Raw genomic sequence first — 24182 nt, 5'->3', positions numbered from 1 at the left:
GCTCTGTTCTCATTATTTGTATATGTGGCAAATAGTGGTAGAATTAATTGTGGTGATAAACTGTATGATTCTAAGATTGTTAGAGACTTGGCATGATGCTTTCAGGAGCATAGCTTCATATTTGATCAAGTGTAAATGTAAAATATTTATTTAATACATTCCTCTCATTGCATTCACAAGTGTGACAGCTCTTAAATCATGACCTTATAAGGCATTTCAAATTGCACCCATGACAAATATAGGTGTTACTCTATCTATACTCATACATGGATAGATCTGTCCAATTTTGCTAATTTGTGTAACCAAATTTCACATTGTACTGAACAGCTGAATCTCGTGGGTCATATTAGAGCTATGTCACAGACCCTATCAGATTGCGCATTGACCTATGCCACCTGTCTTATACTGCCTTTCCACCTAAGTCCAGGGTCTGACCCGAGATTTGGAACACAGTTCCAAGACGGGTCAGACCCTGGACATACCCCTTTTCCACTACGGCACCGATGCGGGTTATTCCCGGATCGGCGACATTAACACACTGCACATGGGTGCAGTGGAACACTTCTCCCGGCGCTTGGAGATGACATCATCTAACAAAAAGAAACCAGATGCACCATACTACCATTAATAATAATGCATAATATGCAAGGTTTTAGGCTTAAATTTGGAGAAAGTTACGAGCTTACCTACCATCGTCAAGGTAACCTCATCGGGTAAGTCCCTAACACTATGGGGGATCATGTTTGGGGTGTGGGGCACCCCCAAAACACCCCAGCCAAACCACCCCAGGACATCACACAAAATAAAATAAAAAATATAGTGAAGTGTTAGGTAAGTGAAAGTGTTAAAGAAAAAAAAAGGAAAAATAAATGTATGAAAATGTAACAAACACTTACTTTTAACACTTTAGATCACTCGGTTTGTCTCTTAATATTACAACATAGAACAAAAGAAACCACTTAAGTCTCAGCTAGGTAGCACATCCCATTATAAAGAGCTAGGGTGTGCAGTCCAGACCCACTTTCCCTATAAAGATGACATAATCTCCAAGCGTTCAGAAACCAGGAAGTCCCCATGCTGTAAACGGAACCCAGGTCGGACAACACAGGTTACCTATTTACACTGCAGGATTTCAAGGGTCACTCACGTGTTAAATCCTGCAAGTTACCTGGGTTGGATTGCCGTGTCACTCGACCCGGGAATCCAACTCTGGCCCCTTTTACACCTAGAAGCAACCCGGGTTAACCCTGCAATAACCTGGGGTTTAGCTCTGGTGCACAAGGGGTAACATTTCAAGAAGCCTAAATGGATGTTGATCTGCATTGGGAATCTCTTTGGGCCCACAAACTGCTACTTCTGACTTCTGAATTATCCTACTCAGGTTATTTTCAAATGCTGCAAACTGATTCCTGTCATGATTGGAGGAGTGTTCATTCAAGGAAAGCGATATAATGCTGTGGATGTGACTACAGTGAATATATTGCCTGTCTGAGTTGCTTCATGTATGAGCAGCTTTAAAATGCCTGACTTCTTTAGACTGTCTGTCTCTTAGCTGATAGCATATAATTATAATAACAGTTAATCTATCAGCTAACGAAGAGACTGAAGAGGAAATAACTAAGAAAGTAATGCTGGTCACAGCTGCTACAGTATAGGATCTGATATAAAATAATTGGCCTGATGTACTGTATGTGTGGCTCGGACATCACTATTAAATTATTATTGGTTATACAGATGGGTTCACATACATCTAGCCTCCTGGTGGCTTAAACAGCCCTTCTAGTCGCGCCATGCTGTGGCGTGACTCGGTAGCGCCAAACATCTCCTTCAAATGCGGCTTATTTGCACAACGATAAGAATAGATAGAATTTTAATCAGCAGAAGCTGCTTGTGCTATGCAGCATGCCTATATTCTGTGTGCATCTGCGGGTGTATCTGCATGTGAAATGCTACGTTAGTGTCAGTGACTGTAACACTGTAACGTAGTGTTTAGCATGCAGATACGCCCGCAGTCACACACACAGAATATAAACATGCTGCATATCATATTAATCAGCAGAAGCTGCTTGTGCTATGCAGCATGCCTATATTCTGTGTGCATCTGCGGGTGTATCTGCATGTGAAATGCTACGTTGGTGTCAGTGACTGTAACACAACGTAGTGTTTAGCATGCAGATACGCCCGCAGTCACACACACAATATAAACATGCTGCATATCACAGCACAAGCAGCTTCTGCTGATTAATATCTATTCGCATCGGTGTGCGAATAAGACACATTTGAAGGTAAAAAGTCGCATGGAAAGATGCTCAGCGCTACCGAGTCTCACTGAGCTCCCGCGTTGTGTGGCGCAACTTGTAGCACACAGGATAGATGTATGTGGGCACATCTGTATGGTCAGAAGGTGTGATATTGGCTTGTGTGTGCATTCATCCTATAACCATATTATAACCCTCACTTCCAGATGTGACCTGTCTCAAGTGACAATGTGGCCAAATTGCGCATGAATCATGATACAATGCTTATGCCAGTTGATAGAATGGCCAAATAAAGAATTCCTGGTACCAAAAGCTAGCATAGGTAGTTTGTGATACTGTTTATGGAATTCACTGTGACATTCACTTTAGGTGTTAGTCAGGAAATGCATCTTGTAGGAAAATCAAGTCACTTTTTTTATTTTTTTGGTGTATACTCCTCCTTTTACACTACATTCACTCGCTGATATCCTGCTCTAATTACTGGAGTGAACTTCTAGTTGTCTGCCTTAAGGCCCCCATACATCAGCAATCTAAAAACCACAATTGAACAATCTGAAGATTTGTTGCCCGATTTTAGGATTTCCCAATCTAGCAATCTGCGCCCATACATTACAGATCTTTTTCAGTGATTCGCAGATCATTTTCAGCAAACACAGATATGCCAATTTGAAAGGCCCATCATTTTCTAGTAACGGTCTGCTGATCATGTCCATACACTAGCCATCATCGATCTGTGAAATCCAATATGTTGGACAATCTGATTTAACAATTCCAATCACTTTTTGGTTGCGATCTGTGAAGCCCATACATTGCAGATTTTTTTTTATACAATCATCTGTAAATTGTAGAATTGCCACAATCAATTGCTGATGTATGGGGGCCTTAAGTTCACTGATGGCATGACATGGAACAGCACTGTGTATTATTCCTTTAGTCTGAATAGAATGATTGATTAGTTTAGCAGATTGAATCTGTGATCCTTCGTCTTCTCATACAGTCAGCATTGTACCAAATAGAGCACCTTGCTGCAACTTTGTTGGATTGCATCAAATCATAGTGACAGTCCATCAATATCACATCTTATCCAAAAGTTAAGGCCAAAGTATGTTTTATCTGTTATACTAATGCTTAAAAATTATAGTTAAGTGGTTTGGTTGACAGACGTAGTTTCCAATTCCCCAGGTTCTCTCAGTTTTTTTGTTCGCAGAAGGAGGGACGCATTGGGTACAAGACCAGCCTCTTCCAGAGTACAAGTGTTGTTGTCATAAACTCTGTATGGGAAACTACTAATTATATCGAAGGACGCAAGGTCAGACGTACTGTGGGCAAAATGAAGAGGATAAGTATGGTGGGAGCAGAGCACATGCAGGGCATTTTCAAGTAACACTCACCTGTATTGTGCCAGGATGGCCCGCAGATCTCCAAGTGTCTCACTGGGCAACATCCGCACCTTGTATGTGTGGTCTCCACTCTCAGACTTTATTCGCAAGTTGGAGAACCTTGTATTTGTCTGGGACCTAACATTCATAAAAATGTATCATCACATACAAAAAAAGAGGGCCGCACACTTTGGAACCCCTCTCCCCGTTTTATTCTATTTAGATGGTCTATGCCCTATGATCATCAATATCACATTGTGCTATTTGTCAGCTTGGCCAGAAAAGATAGAAGGACTGGATTTGGCCAGCATATTTGCGCACGTATGGTCAGGTACAGTGGCTGTAAAAGGTATTCACCCTTTGCCATTTTAACATTTTATTATGTTATATTACGGAATCAAGTTGGAAAAAATGCCATAAATATGAATATTTTTTTAAGCAAGTGTATGTGGTAACCTGTTCAGTGTCTGCATCCATGCCAGATATCAGTTACCCACTACACTGTGGGGAATAGTCTCCTCTGCCCAGGTGTGCATATGGTGCAATGAGGCTCTGATGATTATGTATATAAGGGGTCCCAAAGGAGTGACCTCAAACAAATTGCAGCAAGGAAAGGGGGCACTATTTAAAAAGGGAGATTTTATGCCATAGTGGATTACCTATTCAGACTACATAAATAAATATTAAAATAAATAAGCATTAAAATATGGATGCCAGTAAGACACTGGGACTGATGTAGAAATGGTGACAAGTGACACATGCACAGACAAAACTTGCATATTTCTGCATTAATGCAGAGTGGTGCACCACAAAGCATCTGCAGTGGAGCCTATTTTGCCATGTAGTGGATACATAGATGTGCCTCCTAACAGGCGTATATACACATGATTGCTTGTTTTTCCTGAGGCGTATTTGCATAACACATGCTTACTGAACTTTACCTATGTAAGAGCAACACTTCCCACCCTCATTCTACCTCACTGATCGCAGAGCTTGCTGCACCCATCCACTATGCCATGGCTCATTTGTGGGCATGCACAGTGCGAAAAATGGCAAAATATGCCACTCCAACTGGTATAGTTCTCACTCTGCATCAGGCCCAATGGGTTGTCTGCCTAAGTTCACTGACTATACTCACATCTTCTCTACTGAATCCACTATGCTTTCACATGGAATCTCTTCTTTGGATCCCTGAAATAAAGAGTTACATGTAAGAAACAAATGCCATACACAATTATAGCCTGTGGGAGCAATATATTTACCTTTAGTGCCTCTCTGATTGGTCCCTGAATATCCATGACACGACCACCATGTACAATAGATTTGGGGAGCTTGCTCAAGAACTGTTCCACAGTAAGTCGTGGGCCTAAAAATGGGTAACAGATAAAACCAAGCAACACCTCCCTTTAAATGTATATATGATAAACTATAGGCGCTTTGACAGGACATTTTTAAAAATACATAAATCAAAAAAGTCTCCAGGGGTAAACCAAGGAGATTAAAGTTTAGTGTATTTATAAACCTCAGCTGTAGCTGGTCCAGCAGTGACAACAAGCTTTGCATTATAAATACATTTTTATTTATCCAATAGCTATTAAAACCGTTACTTAAACATAAATGGTGAGGATGCAGTTAACGGTGGCCAAAATATACATCAGGCCTGGGTGCTAAATGGGGAGTAGCCAAAATATACATCAGGCCTGGGTGCTAAATGGGGAGTAGCCAAAATATACATCAGGCCTGGGTGCTAAACGGGGAGTGGCCAAAATATACATCAGGCCTGGGTGCTAAACGGGGAGTGGCCAAACACAGGGGTGTGGCCACTCACACTTGTGAAAACTTTGACTAAGAATACTACGCCAAAGTGGGGATCATTACTACTCCTTCCCCATGGCTGCCCTAGGCCCCCCAGACAAACCCAGGCCTGGGTAATTAGTACCCGCACCACCCAATATGGAGGTAAAACTACACAACAAATAGTCAATGGCCAGCCCTAATGAATAATACTAGTCACGGCACCTTTCTCTTGTGCCTGTACTGCTCGGGTGTATGAATATTAAACAGAAAACAATGAATAGGATTGGACTATAGTAAAATGTTTAAGGATAATTAGAGAGTAATAGGTTAATGTACATAATCTAATTAGGAATTCGACCCTGGTACCTTAAGATTCCTTTATAAGTCTTAAAGTACCACCTAAGTATGTAATTCTCCAACAGGATTTTCAAGATCAATCATTTAGACAAATAAGAAATGTACTTTTCGGTATTTGTACGAGATCACCTATTTACCTTCAGTATTACAAGTCACAAGTTTGGAATTGGTTTTATTTCACCTTACTGAGCCATTTATACTTTTCACAGATCTTCTTTCCCCTTGAAAACAAGAGGTGCTTTGGGACAGCTGCCACAGTTTTTGATTCAAGGGAGTGATTTCTTATTACACCTAGGTCATTCAGGTTTTATTAGTCTTGTATGTTACTATACTAGGAAGTGTGTAGCTATTAGTTACCAGTTGACCTTAAACATTATACGGGTGCTTCCTAATCTTTGTTTTCTTATACGTAAATTAAAATGTTTGGTTGTAGTTGTCTACTGAGTATGGCAATAATGAACACAGGCCTCTGCCCCCTTTTGTCCACTCCTCTTACTTTTTCTCCTGTATTTACAGTAAGTCTGTGCTTACCGGTCATCTTGCTGGTCTCTCTTAGGTTACCTTCTGTCCCTCCAACACTCTGACCAATACCAGGGAACTCATCCCATGGCCTTCGCTCATGGAATACCACTTTACGCATATCTGTAACCTGGAAGAAATAGGTGTTTAACTCTGTGCTCATGGAAAGTTTTTATATAATGGCCCCATAGCCTCCACTTGCCTGTTATTATGGAGTACAATAGGCAGTTTCACTAGAGGATGTTTAAAAAAGTAATCTGTGTACAATGTAATTTATCATTATGCCACCTGTTGGAACAGTTTTATAGTGTATGTGAGAGGAAACGGACATTCTCTGCAATTTACAAATTTAGAAATGCTTAAAGTGCAAATCAACATGTGCAGACTAATGCTGAGGCCACAATCCCCTTAATGTTGAGTACAAGTATGTACCAACGCCAAGTTCCCCTCCATGCTGGTCTTGTAAATAAAGTCACATTTTTCAAAAAATGTTCAAAGGGTGACTGCTGAATTTAAGGATTAGAAAGAGTAAATAAGCTTTGATTCCACCCCTGTCAATTCTTCAAACCAAATAAACTCTCAATATCAGGCCCTAACCTACCACCATTTTTTTTGTTTTATTGTGCCACACTGTACAGCACCTGGAGGCTAGATAAGATATGTGAAACAGATAGCCCGGAGTCCACCTGCTTCCCAGATGATCAAAAACACATTTCACGTTTGTAATGAAAGCTGCAGCATTGGAACACCCTGTTCTGTAAACATCATAAAAGTCTGAAAGTCGATGCATTAGCACCTATAAAATTCATGTGTGTAATATGGATTACAATGTAATAACCACATGCCCACACCCATAAAGTCATAAAAAAAAAATGAAGCTGCATTGTTTATACAGAAGTTAGGATAGGCCTGTAGCCACTAGTGGACAATTTGTATATGAAAGTATTAAGACTACTACTGTATTGGCCACAGAGAAGGTAATGGAACCCTCATACAGTTATTTGTTGCAACAGTTTACCCACTCAGTGCAGCAGTCATGGAGATTGGTTCTTCCCCCCACTCCAACAATTTTAAAGTGGCAAACCTAAACATTTGCTCACCTAAGTGATAGTGCAGGTTTATATATCAATATTCTTAACATCATTGTGAGAGTTTAGAAAGTTGAGAGTTTGCAGTAAACTCTCACATTGGTCAAGTTTTTGTCTTCAAAATGGGAAAACATCTGGATGAGAGTTTAAATAGTGTGAGTTTTTAGAGTCTAAAAACCATGTGCGTTTGCTTGTTCTCGGACTCTATTGGCCGAGTTTAAAAAGTTTGAGTTTACCGCTAAACTCTCACATTTTCTAAACTCTCACCGATACATTTGGTCCCATGTATGAAAATATTATGTTTTTACCTTAAACGTTTATCATTTTTTTACGGTGTCCGCAGGGCTGTTCTATAGGTTTCTGAACTAGAATCTTCTACTCTACACACTATTTTATTTGTAGTTAAATTTCTCCCAATCCAGTAATTCTCTCTACAACCATTTGAATCAACAAGTTTGTAACCATTGGGAATTTGCAGGAAATCACTTATGGAGGGCGTAACTTCTGGAAGGTCATTTAAAAGAGGTTTTCAAAGACTGAAGAAAAAATAATTGTATGGTAATCCCCATTAAACCTTATAGCACAATCAGTGGGCATCTGTCATTTCAAACATTTCTTGTACCCAATCACCTGAAATGTTACTCCATCAGGAAAGCGCATCTGCAACTCTGAGGGGAAATATCCATCCATGATGTCCCTAAGGAATTGCTGGAACACAAAGACCAACAGCCCTCATTATATGCAGCATTGCTGGATCCCTCTTTTTAGGTTCCATTCTACTCTACTCACTATGTTTACCTGTGTTGATGCCTCTTGGTAGGAACGGAATGGCCCCTTAAACATAATGATCCCATTATTATATAATGTGAGTGGGACAGGTTCAGGAGGTCTCAGTCGGGCAGCCCCCTCTTTATACTCTATATGTGATACGCCATCTCCTCCAAGCACATTCAAGTCCTGCAAATTCTCCAGGATCAAGTCAAAGTCTACGTGGAAAGTATGTGAAGAGTGCCCTGTAGACATAGAGAAAACCATGTATCTGCTGTTTTATTTATTTTTAATATTATTTTATGGTTTTATTTTTAATTTCGAGCCTTTTATTGGTCAGGAATATGGGTCATTCCGATTCAAGTGGACCAATTTTGAAAATCAACCCCACTTAGCCATCTCTCGATATTGATAAAATTTTGCATGAAGGTTGGTATATATGTAGAACTAACTTTGGTAAAGTTTCAGGTATGGACAACAAGGCATGTTTAATTACAAGATTCAAACTCTACTTGCCTTATAGTGAGAGCCATTTAAACAAGCCTCGTCCATAATATCAAGTATTGGGTAAGTCGAAAGTGACCTAAACTTTAAAGCCTGTTTTCTCCCTTCTGAGGCAAAATGCCTATACAGAAAAAATATATGTTGTAGTTTAAAGTCTGCTCTTTTTAATGAATGTTGTTCAAGGAAATCGGATATGCTTCTTTTTTGCTATTGGACTTCAAAGATGGCGGAAAATTGAACACGCGATTTGTGAAAGCAAGTTTAGATGACAATAACAGGAACTAAGTAACTTTAAAGCCTGTTATTTTATGACTGTGATGGTGTCCACTTGGATCGTTAGCTATACTAATGTCATACTAAAATAATGTTTTCCTTTGGAGATATGGGCAGCTGAATTCCAGGAAAAAAATTAACAAAACAGATTTTTTTTGGCCTAATTTGGCCTCATACTGTCAAAATAGTACATGTTTGTAAGTCTTGAGGCAGCGATTTTTGAAATCAGCATACAAAGTTGTATAAGCATGTGCACTTTCACACCTTCTGCTCTCATAGATCTGCCACAGCAATTACTTTAACATTGCTGATTGTGCACTGCGGAGTCTGTGAGCATTTCACCTACCTCCACTACCAGAGACACAACTCCACTACTATTGCATACTGTGAACTGAAACTTAGCCAAAGTTCTACATATACACCAACCTTCATGCAAATTTGAACAAAATCGGAGATGGTCAAGTGGGGACCCCTGGTCCACTTGACATGGATTGACCCATATACAGTATATGTTTCACAGGAGTGTAATGTTAGTATTATAGTCACCTGTGCTGCTGCTATGTGTCTTTTGCTTTGAAACATCAGCTGAATTTTCATCACCAACCCAGTACAGCCCATAATCACAGAGGAAACGCTAGGAATGTGACAGGGAAGAAAAGTAATTTATTCTAGATCTCTGTAACCAGTGGGTTAAATAATTAATTTCTACATAAGCATATAAGTTGTAACACTATTACCCTTACTAGGCCCCATTGAGGTTTGAAAAGAGATTGTATGCATACAGTTGCAGTCTTTGCATAGATTGGTCAAATCACCTTGGGGTCAAACAAGACATAAATATCAAAGCCTAACTTGTACCTGTCACTATTAGAGATGTATAATGAGCCATTCATAGCTTATATGGTATTATCAGTAGACAGTGAGCCACATTCCAGTGGGGTGACCATAGTAAGATGTGTAGAGACGCTATGCATTATGGGTTACTGTATACAAAGGGGCTTTGAAAGAGTTTATCTCCAGATATTAGGACACGTCACTACTGTATTTCTTTGAGTATATGTTAGTGCTTACAGAGCATGTGCAAGAGGTAAGAATGGTCAATGCTACTTTGTACCAATCAGTACTTGATACCCAGTTTGTAACTAATATGGGTTTAATATCTGGAAAGCCAACACCCCATATTAGGGTATATAAATCAAGACCTAGACAAAGGCTCTTTGGCTCGTGCATGGACCTGAGACTGCAGTACATTAGCGTTCCCGCTAGGCTGTTTTAGCGGGGTGCGGCGCCCTGCCCTCCTTCTGGAAGGCAAAAAGCGCCCTACCCTAACAGCCTGCGGGTGCCGTGTTCACCCGCGGGTCGCAGTGTCCCGTGGGTGAAGAAATGTGCGGTGACTCAGTCACTGCCTTAGAATAGATGCCGGGCGCATGCGCCCAGCATCTATTCTCCCTGTCTGCAGCGCTTGGGGGCTGCCCGGCGTGTCCGTAAGTGCCGGGCACGCCCCCAAGAGTGACGAAAAGGGGATGCGTCTTATAGCACGCCCCCTTTTCAGTTGCCACGCCCCCTTCTCGGTCGCATGTGCGCACAAACGTGCCCTCTAGCTCCGGCGCCCTGCCTGCCGCTGGAGCTAGAGTGAACACTAGTACATGGTGCCTGCAATGTATATTGAACTACCTGGACATTATTGAAACGAGGGCTCCCCAGATGAAGATGAAGTACATCTTATGTTGAAGATGATGAACTACAGGTGTCATCTGAATACCTAGACAAAAGTTGAGTATACTGTATACTTTGTATGTTGTTTGTTAATTCTTTGTTACTTGTAAATAAAGTGTGTTCATTTGTACTCACTCAAATGGTCATTTCGATCAGAACGAAACCCACCATTATGCACTCGGTGTCGAGAAGTGGGATTGAAAGGGTTAAATAATTTGTGACCAATTGACTGATTCTGTAAAAAAAAAAAGGCAATATGATGTTTTGCTTTTTCTCTTGCTGTCCTGTATATTGTATTGTGTATGTGTCCTCTGTCTCATTCCTATTAGAAAGGATTGTGATTTAGCTGAAATCACACTGTATGTTGTTTTGTCTTTTTCTTTTAAAAAAAGCAATTTGAGAAAACTTATTTGCAAATTGTCGAAACGTGAAAATTGCAAAGGGTAGATTACAGAATAAATTGATGAAATTTCAGAAATGTGTTAAAAAAAATCTCAGTTTAATCTGACACGTTTAGGGATGCCTATACAATGTAGTGATTTGAGGTTTTTAAAAGCAAATGATTTTGAATCAGATGATGAAGTTTTGCAATTATGTGTTTCTGAGAATTCTGAAAGTCTACCTTTAAGAAATTCCATTGGGAGGGGTACGGAGTTCTCACAAGCAAGAGTTGAGATGTCAAGTGCTGATTTATACACATCTTGCACAGAAATGAGTGAGCTAGAGATACACAGAGAAGTGTGTGAGGTTACACAGATAGAATTTAAGACAGAGATTAAGCAATGTATTCACACTACAGAAAATGTGTTTGACCAGAGAAGTGATTGTGTGATGAAAATGTCTGATGATTTCACAAAATGTGAACAAAATGTTGAAACCTATGAATTCAGGGAATATGTACAGAAATCAGAATCAAAATTGAATGCAAATGAGATTTCTGACAAAAATGCCAATGTTTTGTGGTACTCCTGAGGTGAATGATGGCATGCCTGAATTACCAGTCACTGTCCCGCTTGCCATGCACTGTGAAATGAATGAAAACCAGGAAATATGTGCGTACCCATTAAAAGGGGTGTTGCTGAGTTGAAGGGGTGGTGATGATGCCTTTTGCCTTGCCCAATGAGACAAAAGCCAAAAGGTGGGACATAGGTAGAATTTCAGTAAAAGTTCATGCCCCTGAGACTGAAGACTCCCCCCATGACAACATTACTTTTACATGGCATGATCAGCGTGTCATTGTTGAGTTTAAAAATGCAAAGAGTGAACAAGATGTGTTTTCTGATAAAACATCCATTGCAAATGATGTTCATGGTTTACTTGCCCATTGTGAAGGAGGGGTTGGTGGGTACACACTGACTAACCACAAGGGGCTTACATACATTACAGACACACTGACTGTGGGAATATTTTGTGACAAAGTTGCAGATTTTGTGTTTGGTAATGAAATTTGCATCCCAGTGTATTTCTTTACAAAGCCTTACCAGTCAAAGGTTTTGAAGCAGCTGAAAGACACACAGGGCCTGATTCAGACCCACTCGCGAGCGGCTGTCCGCTCGCAAGTGGGTTGATGGTGTGCGCTCCGTCGTGCGCATGCGCGAGAAGCGACGAGCGAAGGACTTTCCTTCGCTCGTTGTGTCTGATCAAAGGGGGCGTGCTGTCGATGTTGATTGACAGCACGTCCCCTTTGGTGGTCAAGACCATCGCGACCATCAACCTGCACGCTCGTATAGGCTGTGGGTGGTGACCCACAGCTATACGAGCGTCTAGGAGGACGCTCCATAATTATGGAGGTGGGCCCTGATTCAGAGCGAGCGCTCTGGTCAGAGCGTCCGGCTCTGAATCAGGGCCACAGTTGCCAATGACAACAGCAGAAACTCTGATGCTGACTGAGGAGATTAAAGCACTACTTGCTGGCCGTGTGAATTTAAACCAATGTTTGAACTGTCCATATTGGATTTCTTAATGATCACAGCTCTACGGTGGTGGGAAGATTTCCAAGACAGAGAGCATTATTGGTTCATGGACTATGGTGCTACCTGCACCCATACAGGATTGTTGTGGATTTTTGCTGGAGCAAAGCAGCTATCTTTACAACCTGACAGCCAACAGACAGAAGAAGGGGCTAGAGCACTTGTTGCATCTATGACTGTTTTCCAAGTCACTGACAAGACTAAAGGCCCTGTAAGTCTTCACACTGAGAAATGGACATTTCACACAAAGTCCATATGGACTGCTGTCCAAAGCTGGAAGATCAACGTGTGGACATGCTGATACACACACCTATAGCTTCAATGGTGTGTGCACAACTGAACTGAGCACAGAGCATGGTGTGCAATTCACCGCAAAGACAGCACTGATGATGCTAGGAGAACTGTTAGGCCATGACGAAGCTGAAGCTGCATTCGAGCAAGCTCGAATCCCTTACATCCAAACCATGGTCAGAGACATTGCAAACACCTGTTATGTTTGCCAACAGCTGGAAATGTGGCCTACCTTGCTTACTACTGAAGGCCTCATATACTGTGAAATGACTGCACAAGTCTGGCAATTTGAATTCATCATTTGCCACCAAGAAGATGGAGGACGAGTGTTGTACTGAACAGCTACAAAACACTGTCATTCAGGAGTGAAGTTGTCTCAAGCAGAATGATACAAGATAAGAGACTATCCTGAACATGTGACACAGACTGATTTGTTGATATAATGCGATGTCCGAGAAGATTTAAGCAGACAAAGACACCCATTTTACAGAAACAACATGTAGTATATTGGGTTTTTATGCTTCATACCATTCACAAAACTGACATCAGTATGATTGAATGGATGTGTTGTTTAGGAAACAGGAATGTTAATTGAATGGATGTGTTGTTTAGGAAACAGGAATGTTATATATATATATATATATATACACACACACAATGTTGGGTTTTTAGAGCAGGCTGTATACAGTACATATATATTTGGTTAACCGGAGGGTGGTAAAGGGTGAAACTTTTAAAGTAAGATATCTGGTGCACAAACACTTATGATATGATTGTTGTTATGAAATATAGTAGGAAGAGAAATAGAGACAGGTGTAAGAGATAATTTCAACAGGATAAGTAAATGTTTATATTGTTTTGTTGCTATGGCTTATCTCACACTGTTTACTTGTCTAACCCAACAGGTTGCTGGTTGGAGCAGGAGGTGAGAGAACGTCGCTGGAGGTGTGCCTGAGATGATGATGGCCTGAGAGTTATTTCTTATACAGGAGAGAGTCCAGGAGGACAACAGAGTTATAAGATCTGATGGCACAACCATTACATACATCTGTGTGCATTCTGCAAAACTGAACTTGTGTCTTATATTGGTTGGATCCACACTCACCAATATTCTCAAGACTATTTCAAGATTTCATTGAACTTAACTGAAATTTATTTTACTTTACTGATATATTTGATATGATTATATGTATTATTCATTGTTTTATTATTCACATGATATAAAGGAATATAATGTAAAGAGTTAGAAATGAAACAAGAGTTCAGTGAGGCTTACTGACAGATTCTGCAATACAGCCAGAGTGATCAAGTCCTGAATGGAAATGTTGCTTTAGTGGGGTTTTATGTTATTTGTTATATGTAAATATAGTATTAACTTTGGGCCTGATCAAAGGGGGCGTGCTGTCGATGTTGATTGACAGCACGCCCCCTTTGGTGGGCGTGCCGGGGGCGTGCCTCCCTGACGGGGGCGTTCCTAAGGGAACGCCTACCGTCAGAAGCCGGCCCACTGACATCACTAGTGATGTCAGTGGGAGTGATTTTGGCTCTGATAGAGCCAAAATCACTCCGGGCCTTGCGGTTGAAAACCTCAACCGCAGGCTCCGGCTCGCAGTTTCGATGGTCAAGACCATCGCCGCCATCAAACTGCACGCTCGTATAGGCTGTGGGTGGTGACCCACAGCTATACGAGCGTCCAGGAGGACGCTCCATAGTTATGGAGGACGTCCCTCATTCAGAGCGTGCGCTCTGCTCAGAGCGTACGGCTCTGAATGAGGGCCTTTGTTATAATATATGTTGTTACATTCTGTGTAAGGACGAGTAGTGAAAGTTCAATACAGGTTTAAATTATGCAATAGGGATTTTGTTCCTTATATTTGATGTAGAAGTCAAGGGTGGAATGTAACCAGTGGGTTAAATAATTAATTTCTACATAGGCATATAAGTTGTAACACATATACCCTTACTAGGCCCCATTGAGGTTTGAAAAGAGATTGTATTCATACAGTTGCAGTCTTTGCATAGATCGGTCAAATCACCTTGAGGTCAAACAAGACAGAAATATTGAGGCCTAACTTGTACCTGTCACTATTAGAGATGTATAGCCATTCATAGCTTATATGGTATTATCAGTAGACAGTGAGCCACATTCCAGTGGGGTGACCATTGTAAGATGTGTAGAGACGCTATGCATTATGGGTTACTCTATACAAAGGGGCTTTGAAAGAGTTTATCTCCAGATATTAGGACACGTCATTACTGTATTTCTTTGTCTAAGTATATGTTAGTGCTTACAGAGCATGTGCAAGAGGTAAGAATGGTCAATGCTACGTTGTACCAATCAGTGCTTGATACCCAGTTTGTAAATAATATGGGCTTAATATCCGGAAGCCAACACCCCATATTAGGGTATATAAATCAAACCTAGACAAAGGCTCTTTAGCTTGTGCATGAACCTGAGACTGCAATACATGGTGCCTGCAATGTATATTGAACTACCTGGGCGTTATTGAAACGAGGACTCCCCAGATGAAGAAGATGAAGTACATCTTATGTTGAAGATAATGAACTACCGGTGTCATCTGAATACCTAGACAAAAGTTGAGTATACTGTATACTTTGTATGTTGTTTGTTAATTGTTTGTTTATTACTTGTAAATAAGTGTGTTAATTTCTACTCACTCAAATGGTCATGTATGTGTACAATTCATTTCGATCAGAACAAAACCCACCGTTATGCAATCTCATAATAATATTATATATTTCCTGTAAAGTACTGTAATGTTAAAAACTCTTGCTTGTATTGTACACCACAAGATATTAGTCAATAATCTGTATACATATAGGGGCATATTCAATTACCCTGCGGCTAATTGTCTCGCTGGACGGGATTCATTTAGCGGGGATTCCACGCGCGGGTGTCCCTGAGACCCAACGCGAGTCCCCACTGTTGGACTTTACCTCGCACCTCATGTAGGTGCGAGGTAAAATCACCGTGAGGCTACCCTATTCGGCCTCGCGCGAGAGGTTATTACACACTGATTCCGCAGTTCTCGCGGAATCAGTGTGTTCTCACGCGAGAGTCCCGGTCTAATGACGCGGGGAAATAGCTATTTAATTGAATAGCTAAACCCCGTGTTGCAGGACTTTAGCCTGTCAATTAGCCGCGGGTGAAATCCCGCGGCTAATTGAATATGCCCCATAGTGTTGATTTGTGGTATACTAATTTTACTTCATACATATATCTCCACACTGCTCTGAGGAAAGACAAGATGGTATCCAAACACTTACCTCCATGTCAGAGACCCTCTTCTGTAGTTCCTGACATCTTTTCTCTAGTGCCTGGTCGTGTTTCTTCTCTACTGAATGGTCTGTAAGATGGAGGCTGGTCAGTGACCTGAATGGTTACTTTAAGCCAACCCACGTTACTAAATATTACTTCACCTGTCCTCTGGCTCTGCAATTTTTTGATCTTCTGCTCCAAGGTGGTAATCTCTTGATCCTAAAATAGCAACTATATGAGATTTGCACAGTATGTATTATACACTACATAGTAAATGTTACGTTGCTAATGTTGTCTGTATGATCTTGATCTTGTTTGATATGTAATAAAACTTCAAAAGTACCGTCTATTCTTGCATATTGGTTTGGGTTTCAGTATTCAGGCTTACATAATCTTGTGTTGTAGTGATCTCAGCAGTGATCCCTGTTGACATCTATAGATGTACTTTAAATAATTTGATGTCACTGTAATGCCGGGTACACACTGGCCAATCAATTGATCGGTCAATATATATTGTGTGTGCGTCGGCCAGTGTGTTCCAGCAATATGTCTGTGAACGTCAACATTCACAGACATATCGCGTCTGCTGTGCTGCACAGCCAATGGCAGATATATCTCCTCATCGTGCTGTGTGTGGGGGCGGTCAGCCGACAGCCCGTACACTTGGTGCAGAGACCGCGGAGAAGGAGGCGCGATGTGATCCCCGGCCTTATGACAGATAATGGTTGTTCAGTGTGTATGAATAACCATCATCTGTACATTTATCTTTTAGGTTTATAACCAGCTTAAGTGGCTGATTCAATTAGGCCCTTCAAAGTACCCTGAACACCGCAAGCTTTCTGGTGACTCTCTATGCGGTGTCAAAGTATAGATGTGTCCCTGCACAGCCTCAAGGTGATAAATGAAACCAGCGTGTATACAAACATAATAACCATATATCTGTACCCCAACTCTCAGTATGGGGTACAGATATTTTATCTCCTGGTGGTGCTCCTCTAGAGTTTGAAATTAGAAAAGGGACAGGAAAGAAACTCTCTTTTGTAGGGGCACTATTCTGTGGTTTAAAACATAACTTTTACTCAATAGTAGCAAAACACTTGACCGACAAACACTAAACACAATAACACATATACATGTATATGTCATATAATTTCATGTAACAAACGTGACATCAATAAGTCCAGGTAGCAAGTTCAAATATCAAGTCTTATATATTGGTTACTTCCTTGCCATAAACATTTTAAGCTACAGAAGAGTGCCTCCACAAACTGTTTCTTTGCTCTCCCTTTGTCATCTCTATACGGTGCAAGGAAAAACCTGCAATGTTTTCTGGTTCTGCAAATAGCACATTGCCTGGAATTATGTATGTCTTAATAATACATGTTGCTCCAAATGACAGAAAACAAGACCTTATACATAACCTACATTTCCAATCTTGTCTATAAAAACCTACACCAATACGTGCTTTCAAACGTTGTTGTTTGGTGGCGGACATTTACTGTGTGAGGGAATACATATCCTTGCAAGTCAGAGAGCAGACAAGTCATTTGCATCCTACTCTAATATTAATCCCAAAGAACATAAAATACATTTTTGGTAAATTTAACTAACCTCCTTGCAATGTGGTAGATTATGGATATATATGACCAAATGTAAAAGCCAGTGAGATTTAAAGCGGCATTTTTTTTTTAACAGCAAAACCAATCTGATTTTACCGTAATAAAAATTGTTGTGGGTAAATCGCCGAAATCCTGGCACTTGCACACTGTTACGTTATACCTATATTCTCATGTATACAAAAATGTATCATGTTGCAAGAAGGTCAATAAAGGTGGGTACACACTGCAAAGATATATCTGCAGATACATCTGTAGATGATGGTCGTTCATATACACTATATAAAGACAGAAAAAAGCTGAGCGCTGTCAGAGAGCTGCTGGTAAATAGGGGATGTAAGCCCCTAATATAAACAAGACAGATAGATAAATAAAATACCAGCGCTATAACTAAAAATATATACTAATGATCAAAAAAATGGACATATCTCAATGGACAGCTGATATCAAATACACAACATTTTATTTAAGAAACAAAATGAATAAAGACACATAAAACATAAATATAAAAAAAATATAAAAAAAATAAATAATTAGTGCCACAAAGAAATAAAAGGGACGATACGGTGATGTAATCAGTTCCTTATTGGATACCCCCTCCAAAAATAAGCATAATCTAACTAGGCCCAACACTGCATAGCTTCCAAGATCAGACGAGATTGGGCATGTCCAGTGTGGTGTGGCTGTAGTTCCTGTGCTGGAAAAGTTATTGATAAGTCTTAAATATCCCTTAGGCGATGAAATTACCGGTATAGGTCACAATGTATTCACAGTCCTTGGCAGCATGCAGTGGCCATAATGGTAATTTTCAGGGTTGTGATGTTTCCACCGGAGAAGAAATGATGATGCAAAAATTAACAGGGTTTGAAGTCCAAATAAATAAAGGTCATCAGCAGTAGGAGGGAGTGTCACAAGTCCTCATAAGCTCAACGCGTTTCGCTGGTCAGAGATACATCCAGCTTCCTCAGGAGCTCGATGTCTTATCAATAACTTTTCCAGCACAGGAACTACAGCCACACCACACTGGACATGCCCAATCTCGTCTGATCTTGGAAGCTATGCAGTGTTGGGCCTAGTTAGATTATGCTTATTTTTGGAGGGGGTATCCAATAAGGAACTGCTTACATCACCGTATCGTCCCTTTTATTTCTTTGTGGCACTAATTATTTATATATTTTTTTTTTAAATTATATTTATGTTTTATGTGTCTTTATTCATTTTGTTTCTTTAATAAATTGTTGTTTATTTGATATCAGCTGTCCATTGAGATATGTCCATTATATATTTTTAGTTATAGCACTGGTATTTTATTTATCTATCGTTCATATACACTGAATGACCATAATCTTCCAGGCAGCTGCTGGTCCAGCTCCCCGAGGGTCGCACCGCGACCCCCTCCCTGCGGCTGCATGTGTACGAGCGATCGGCTGATTGCCCATACACACTTGCCGATGGACAGATATATCTGTCCATCAGCTGTGCAGCACAGCCAACGCGATATGTCTGTGAACGACGTCGTTCACAGACATATCACTGGTACACACTGGCTGACTGGCACCCGATATATTGGCTGATCACTTGATCGCCCAATATATCTGTCAATGTGTACCCAGATTTAAACTTGCCTTACACCAACCAATACCCTTAGGATACGCATGAGGGATTTACTATGTGGCTGGTTTGAAAGCCCAGGGGGCTTACAGTGTTTTCTGTCCTGCTAAAACTCAAAACCACCACGAAAACACAAAGAAATCACAGTTTAGAAGAGTAAACACATCACAATTTTCTGCATTAAATGTATTGAGACCACTAGATCCTGTCGAAAATAATCACCCAAAAATTACCTGCCTCAGAAAGGAGTATTTGTGTAAAACATTGCACAGATCCTTGGGATTTACCAAGAATGTATGCAGTTACTCCTTGTGAAGGACATTTTGCGGTCACAAATTTTTTTTCTTGTTTTTTTTAGTAGAGACATGCTCTTGTCAGTACATGGGATGAAAACACTCATTAAAACTCATGCATGCACAGAAAATTGCAAACTTCATGCAGAAAATACTGAGGACACTACAGTACATTGCTGTAACAGTAGTACAGGTAACAATTTTCAATATTTAATTATATGTTGTCAATTCAAATATCAGTTTAATATAGTAGTGAACGGTGTGCTTCAATGCTATAGGCAAATTAGTGACTGCAGGAAGGATTGAGGGCAAGAGGAAATCACTAGTTGCAGGAAACATGTTTTTTTCAGGTTCTTTGTATAAGGAAAACTCCAAGCACAGATAAAGGGATGTCATTGCTGACCTTTAGCTGAATTTCTCGCATTTGTAATCGCACTCTCGTCTCCAGTTCACTCACTCGTTTTACTGTGGTGCTTAAAAGATCGAAATCACTTGGGACCGAACCTATAACAAAGAAACAAAACCTTTATAAACAGTTCCCCAAACAGTCAAAATGATATAAGTTATATCATTATTCTCTATAAGTTATTTTCAAGACAATCACCCAGTCCTTTGCCAAGGGAATGGTTTCCTTTCTCTTGCAGGAACATATTGTTGGATGGAAGGCTTGCCGCTGAGGAAAAAATAAAAGATATTTTGGAGCCAGTTCATGACATTTTACAAACAACTATAAACATATTAGCACTCTGCAATCCGGAAAGGTCATTGTTACACATGGGACATGAACCATACAGAAAACATATTAACAGGATGCCGCCTATATCGCCAAACAAGTTCTGAGCAGACTGCTGAAAGCATGTCAGATGGCATCTCATGACTGATGCAATTTTATTTCAAACGTACTAACACTTTAGTTCTGCAAAATACATTCTACATTTTTAATGTACTTTAATGGAATTTGAATCATGGCAAAGATAATGCAATGGTGATAGAAGTGCATGCCAAATGAAATAAGTGAAAACTTAATCAGACAAAATTATAGTTTGAATAACTGGAAAAAAATCTTTATCAGCGTTGCTCATTGCAGTCGGGAACCTCACCTAGGTAACCTGGAGGCAAGTCTCTAAACGGTGCAGATCTTCTCCTATGAATACACAACAAATATTGCGTTATACACAGGGAGAGACAAAGAGCTTTCGTTATTAGGGATTAATGAGCCTGAACTGGTATATGCGGGGTACATTATGTGTATGTGAGCCTGGTTACCCAGTCTTGGTCAATTCACACGGTGACATCTGATTTCCCTGTTTTATCGTATTAATTAAAGGTTGTTCATGGATCTCATCGCCCCGGTCTATCTCGTTTCCCTCCCCATGTTGTATGTTCCCTCCTTGGTGACATCGTTGTCCGGGTCTTATACTCGTTCTTCGTGTTTTCCCTAACGTCATTAAAGGGCTACTCATTTTGCACTCACTGTGCCGCCATATTGTTTGAAGTCGGTAACCTGGCGACGGGAACTTCCGGGCAGCGTGCTGCGGATACCGGTGAGCAAGTGTGTGATGCACCGTAACAACATCCTGATTGAGATCAGTGTAAGGTAGTGGATAGATGTACCCTGACGTCATCAGTTACTCTCCAACGTCATTAGTAGTGGGTTATAATGATGATGATGAGACGATTGCATTAGAATGGAGGTTGTCACATTAATGTCTACATGCTACTGTTTGGTGTTATTGGGTTTGTGTGTTTTACCTTTTTCCCATTACTGTATTATAGTATCATAGTTACTAACGGTCCCTAGTGTACTAGGGGCAATAGCAGGTTTTGGATATTTGAAGTTGGAAATGTTGGTAATGTTCAATCTTGCTCTCATGCACAATACATTGCTTCTTTTCTTGTCTCATAAGATGGGTGCATACCATACGACATTGTGACCCAGTGATGTGCAGAGTGCTGTAACTATACATAGGATTGTGCAGTGTGTACGGCACAAACTATCGTTACATACTGCGTGTTAAAGCACTGAGGACCTCATTCAGAGTCGGTCATTGCGGCCGCTCGGTCGTAAGGTAAAAGTGGATATATGAAAATGAAGTGCTCGCAAGTTGCGTCGTTAACGAGCGAGGGGAGGATGCGGCCGTAAGACTAAACACACGCCCCCTTCTCGTTCGCAATACACGTCATCTCCGGGGATATAAGGATTAATCGAGACCATCGGAGCTGATCGCAGAGCTAAAGGTTGACAATACCATCTCTTAAGCACTACGATCTATTCAGTGTAATAACCACCAATGTCACGTGTGCCATGACACTACTTTGTTAATTATGCATTCCCATTAAACTCCCCTCACATAGTCAGGCACGCCTGCGTTCGGATCTCCACACCCCCGTTCACAAGCACATCCCCTGTTACCACCCACAAATGTCTCCTCCTGTCACTCAAACTAACGACCTGGCTGTGGTCAAGGAGAGAGCAATTTCTGATCGTAATAGCTAGTTTGCGCACACGCATTGCGAATTTTACGCATGCGCAGTTTAGCGAACATCGGTTGCGTACGATCGAGCGGCCGCAACGACCGACTCTGAATGAGATCCTGAGTTCATTGCATTGTCCCATCTGACATGCAGAGCAGAATGCCCCATTCAATGGAGGAAGGATTGGGCATACACACTACATGATGTGTACGATATATTGGTCCATGTAGATGCAATCCTATCATTTATATGTGACTTGCTTAAACAAATAGAGGGAAGTGTAGTATACAGTGATCGCGCTGAGCGAAAAAATGTGAGTCCCAGGTACCACTCACTTTAACAATTTGGGGTCCTACTTCACTGTTTCTGAGTCTCATCACAATGCTTTTGAGCACCCATTATGCCTCCTCACATATCATCAGACCACTCCACATGCCCTTAAATTCCCATCTGATTCCACTAAACCGCATCAGACCACCTCACATGCCCCCAAAATGCCCATCTTATTCTTCCACATTGCATCAGACCTCTCAACATGCCCCTTAAATGCATGTTTAACTGGAGATGCTGAGAGGTACCTTGGTGGTGTCCACGCTCTTCTCCAGTTGGTTCTTCTGGTGATCCATGCCGATGGAAGGACATTCTGTGAAAGAATGCAGCCAGGGAGTAGGTAAGAGGCAGCTGGATCCTGGATGTCAGGTATGCTTGTCCCAGTGTTGAGAAGCAGAGACCCATTGCTGCTGTGAGGGAGTGCTGACCGCAATCATATGCTGGACGGCACATAGAGTCTCAGTAGGACTCCAACTTCAGAAAAGATCCCTGCCATAGAAAAGCATGAGGTTAAGCTGATGAACCAGCCCAGTAGTGGGGATGGCTGATGATAATGCTGGACAGTTGCGGCTTGAGAGGCCAGGAAGGGAGGCCTCAGGCAGTGATTGGATAGGAAGACACTGCAGGATTGCTATTGGCTGCGGTGCACACAGCCAGATCATATAGGCCATAACAGCCCGTTCTTTGGGACCCGCTCATTTTTTAAAATTTAATCCCTCACGACCTATAGCTCGTTAAAAAAGCGCTAGAATGCGTAAGTGCGAACCCTGTTATATTAGACAATATTGTCTGTGCCAGGCTTATATGCACCGACCATCCGGGATATTGACAAATTTCAGGGAACTCTCCTCGTCTCCCGGGATAGTAGATAATCTTCTTAGATCCACCAACTTTTCTGGAAAGATGTAGCGATTCGGAGAGATTTCCATCATCCCTGCACTCTGCTGACAGAAATTGCAGGTCGTTAACAATGTTTGCTGTTGTGCAAACATACAGGCCAAGCTGACGATATCTTCAGAAAGTGCCAGTTTAGGGATTTGGCAGGATGACGTCACTGAACGATATAGTTAACGATATCGTTCAGTGTGTACTCTCAATTTCTTTCACCAATATCGCTCATACAGCACATCGTCTCGTGTGTATGAGCTTTTAAGCTGGGTACACACTGGCAGATATATTGGAAGATCAATTGATCGGCCAATATATTGTATGTGTGTGTACCAGTGATACGTCGTTCACTGACATCGTATCGGCTGTGCTGCACAGCCTATAGCAGATATATCTGCTCATCGTGCTATGTGTACGGGCGGTCAGCCGACCGCCCATACACTTGCAGCAGAAGCTGCGGGGAGGGGGGAATGATGCGACCCCCGGCCAGCGTGACCTGTGTGTGACAGATGATGGTTGTTCAGTGTGTATGAACAACCATCATCTGCAGATATATCTGTTAGGTGTACTCCCAGCTTTAGAAAACAGTGGTGCAAATGAGCTCAAACTCTGTACTCCACCTCCCCAACTAACTTCATCTTTCAGCAGATAAATACCTATCCAGCATTCTAACTACACATTTGTAGGACTTTATAGCAAAATTTTGTTAGAGCCACCAAGTTCATCCCAAGGGTGGAAAATACAAATAGAGCTTTGTCGGAAGAGAGAG

General features: G+C 41.1%; 1 protein-coding gene across 2 annotated transcripts; it reads right to left on the bottom strand.

The window, feature by feature from the left end:
• Positions 1–2611: 2611 nt before the first annotated feature.
• Positions 2612–21322, bottom strand: UBXN11 (UBX domain protein 11). 2 transcript variants are annotated; one of them, XM_088442138.1, is made up of 14 exons: positions 21195–21322; positions 20821–20864; positions 20325–20393; positions 20124–20224; positions 16362–16419; positions 16209–16288; positions 9490–9577; positions 8197–8411; positions 8029–8106; positions 6323–6440; positions 4900–5003; positions 4776–4828; positions 3650–3775; positions 2612–3577 (listed from the first exon to the last, which is right to left on the bottom strand). In XM_088442138.1, the coding sequence occupies exons 1-14, from the start codon at positions 21203–21205 to the stop codon at positions 3400–3402; spliced, it is 1323 nt and encodes a 440-aa protein (XP_088298264.1). In that variant the 5' UTR covers positions 21206–21322; the 3' UTR covers positions 2612–3399. The 2 variants fall into 2 exon arrangements, with proteins under 2 accessions (XP_088298264.1, XP_088298263.1); XM_088442137.1 differs by lacking the exon at positions 21195–21322 and adding an exon at positions 20987–21183.
• Between the last annotated feature and the right edge of the window lie 2860 nt (positions 21323–24182).

This window comes from Taudactylus pleione, unplaced genomic scaffold (genome assembly GCF_031769625.1).
Source record: "Taudactylus pleione unplaced genomic scaffold, aTauple2 ptg000305l, whole genome shotgun sequence".
NCBI lineage: Eukaryota > Metazoa > Chordata > Amphibia > Anura > Myobatrachidae > Taudactylus > Taudactylus pleione.
Note: the sequence above shows the minus strand (reverse complement) of the source record. Positions and strands in the feature narration are given on the sequence as shown.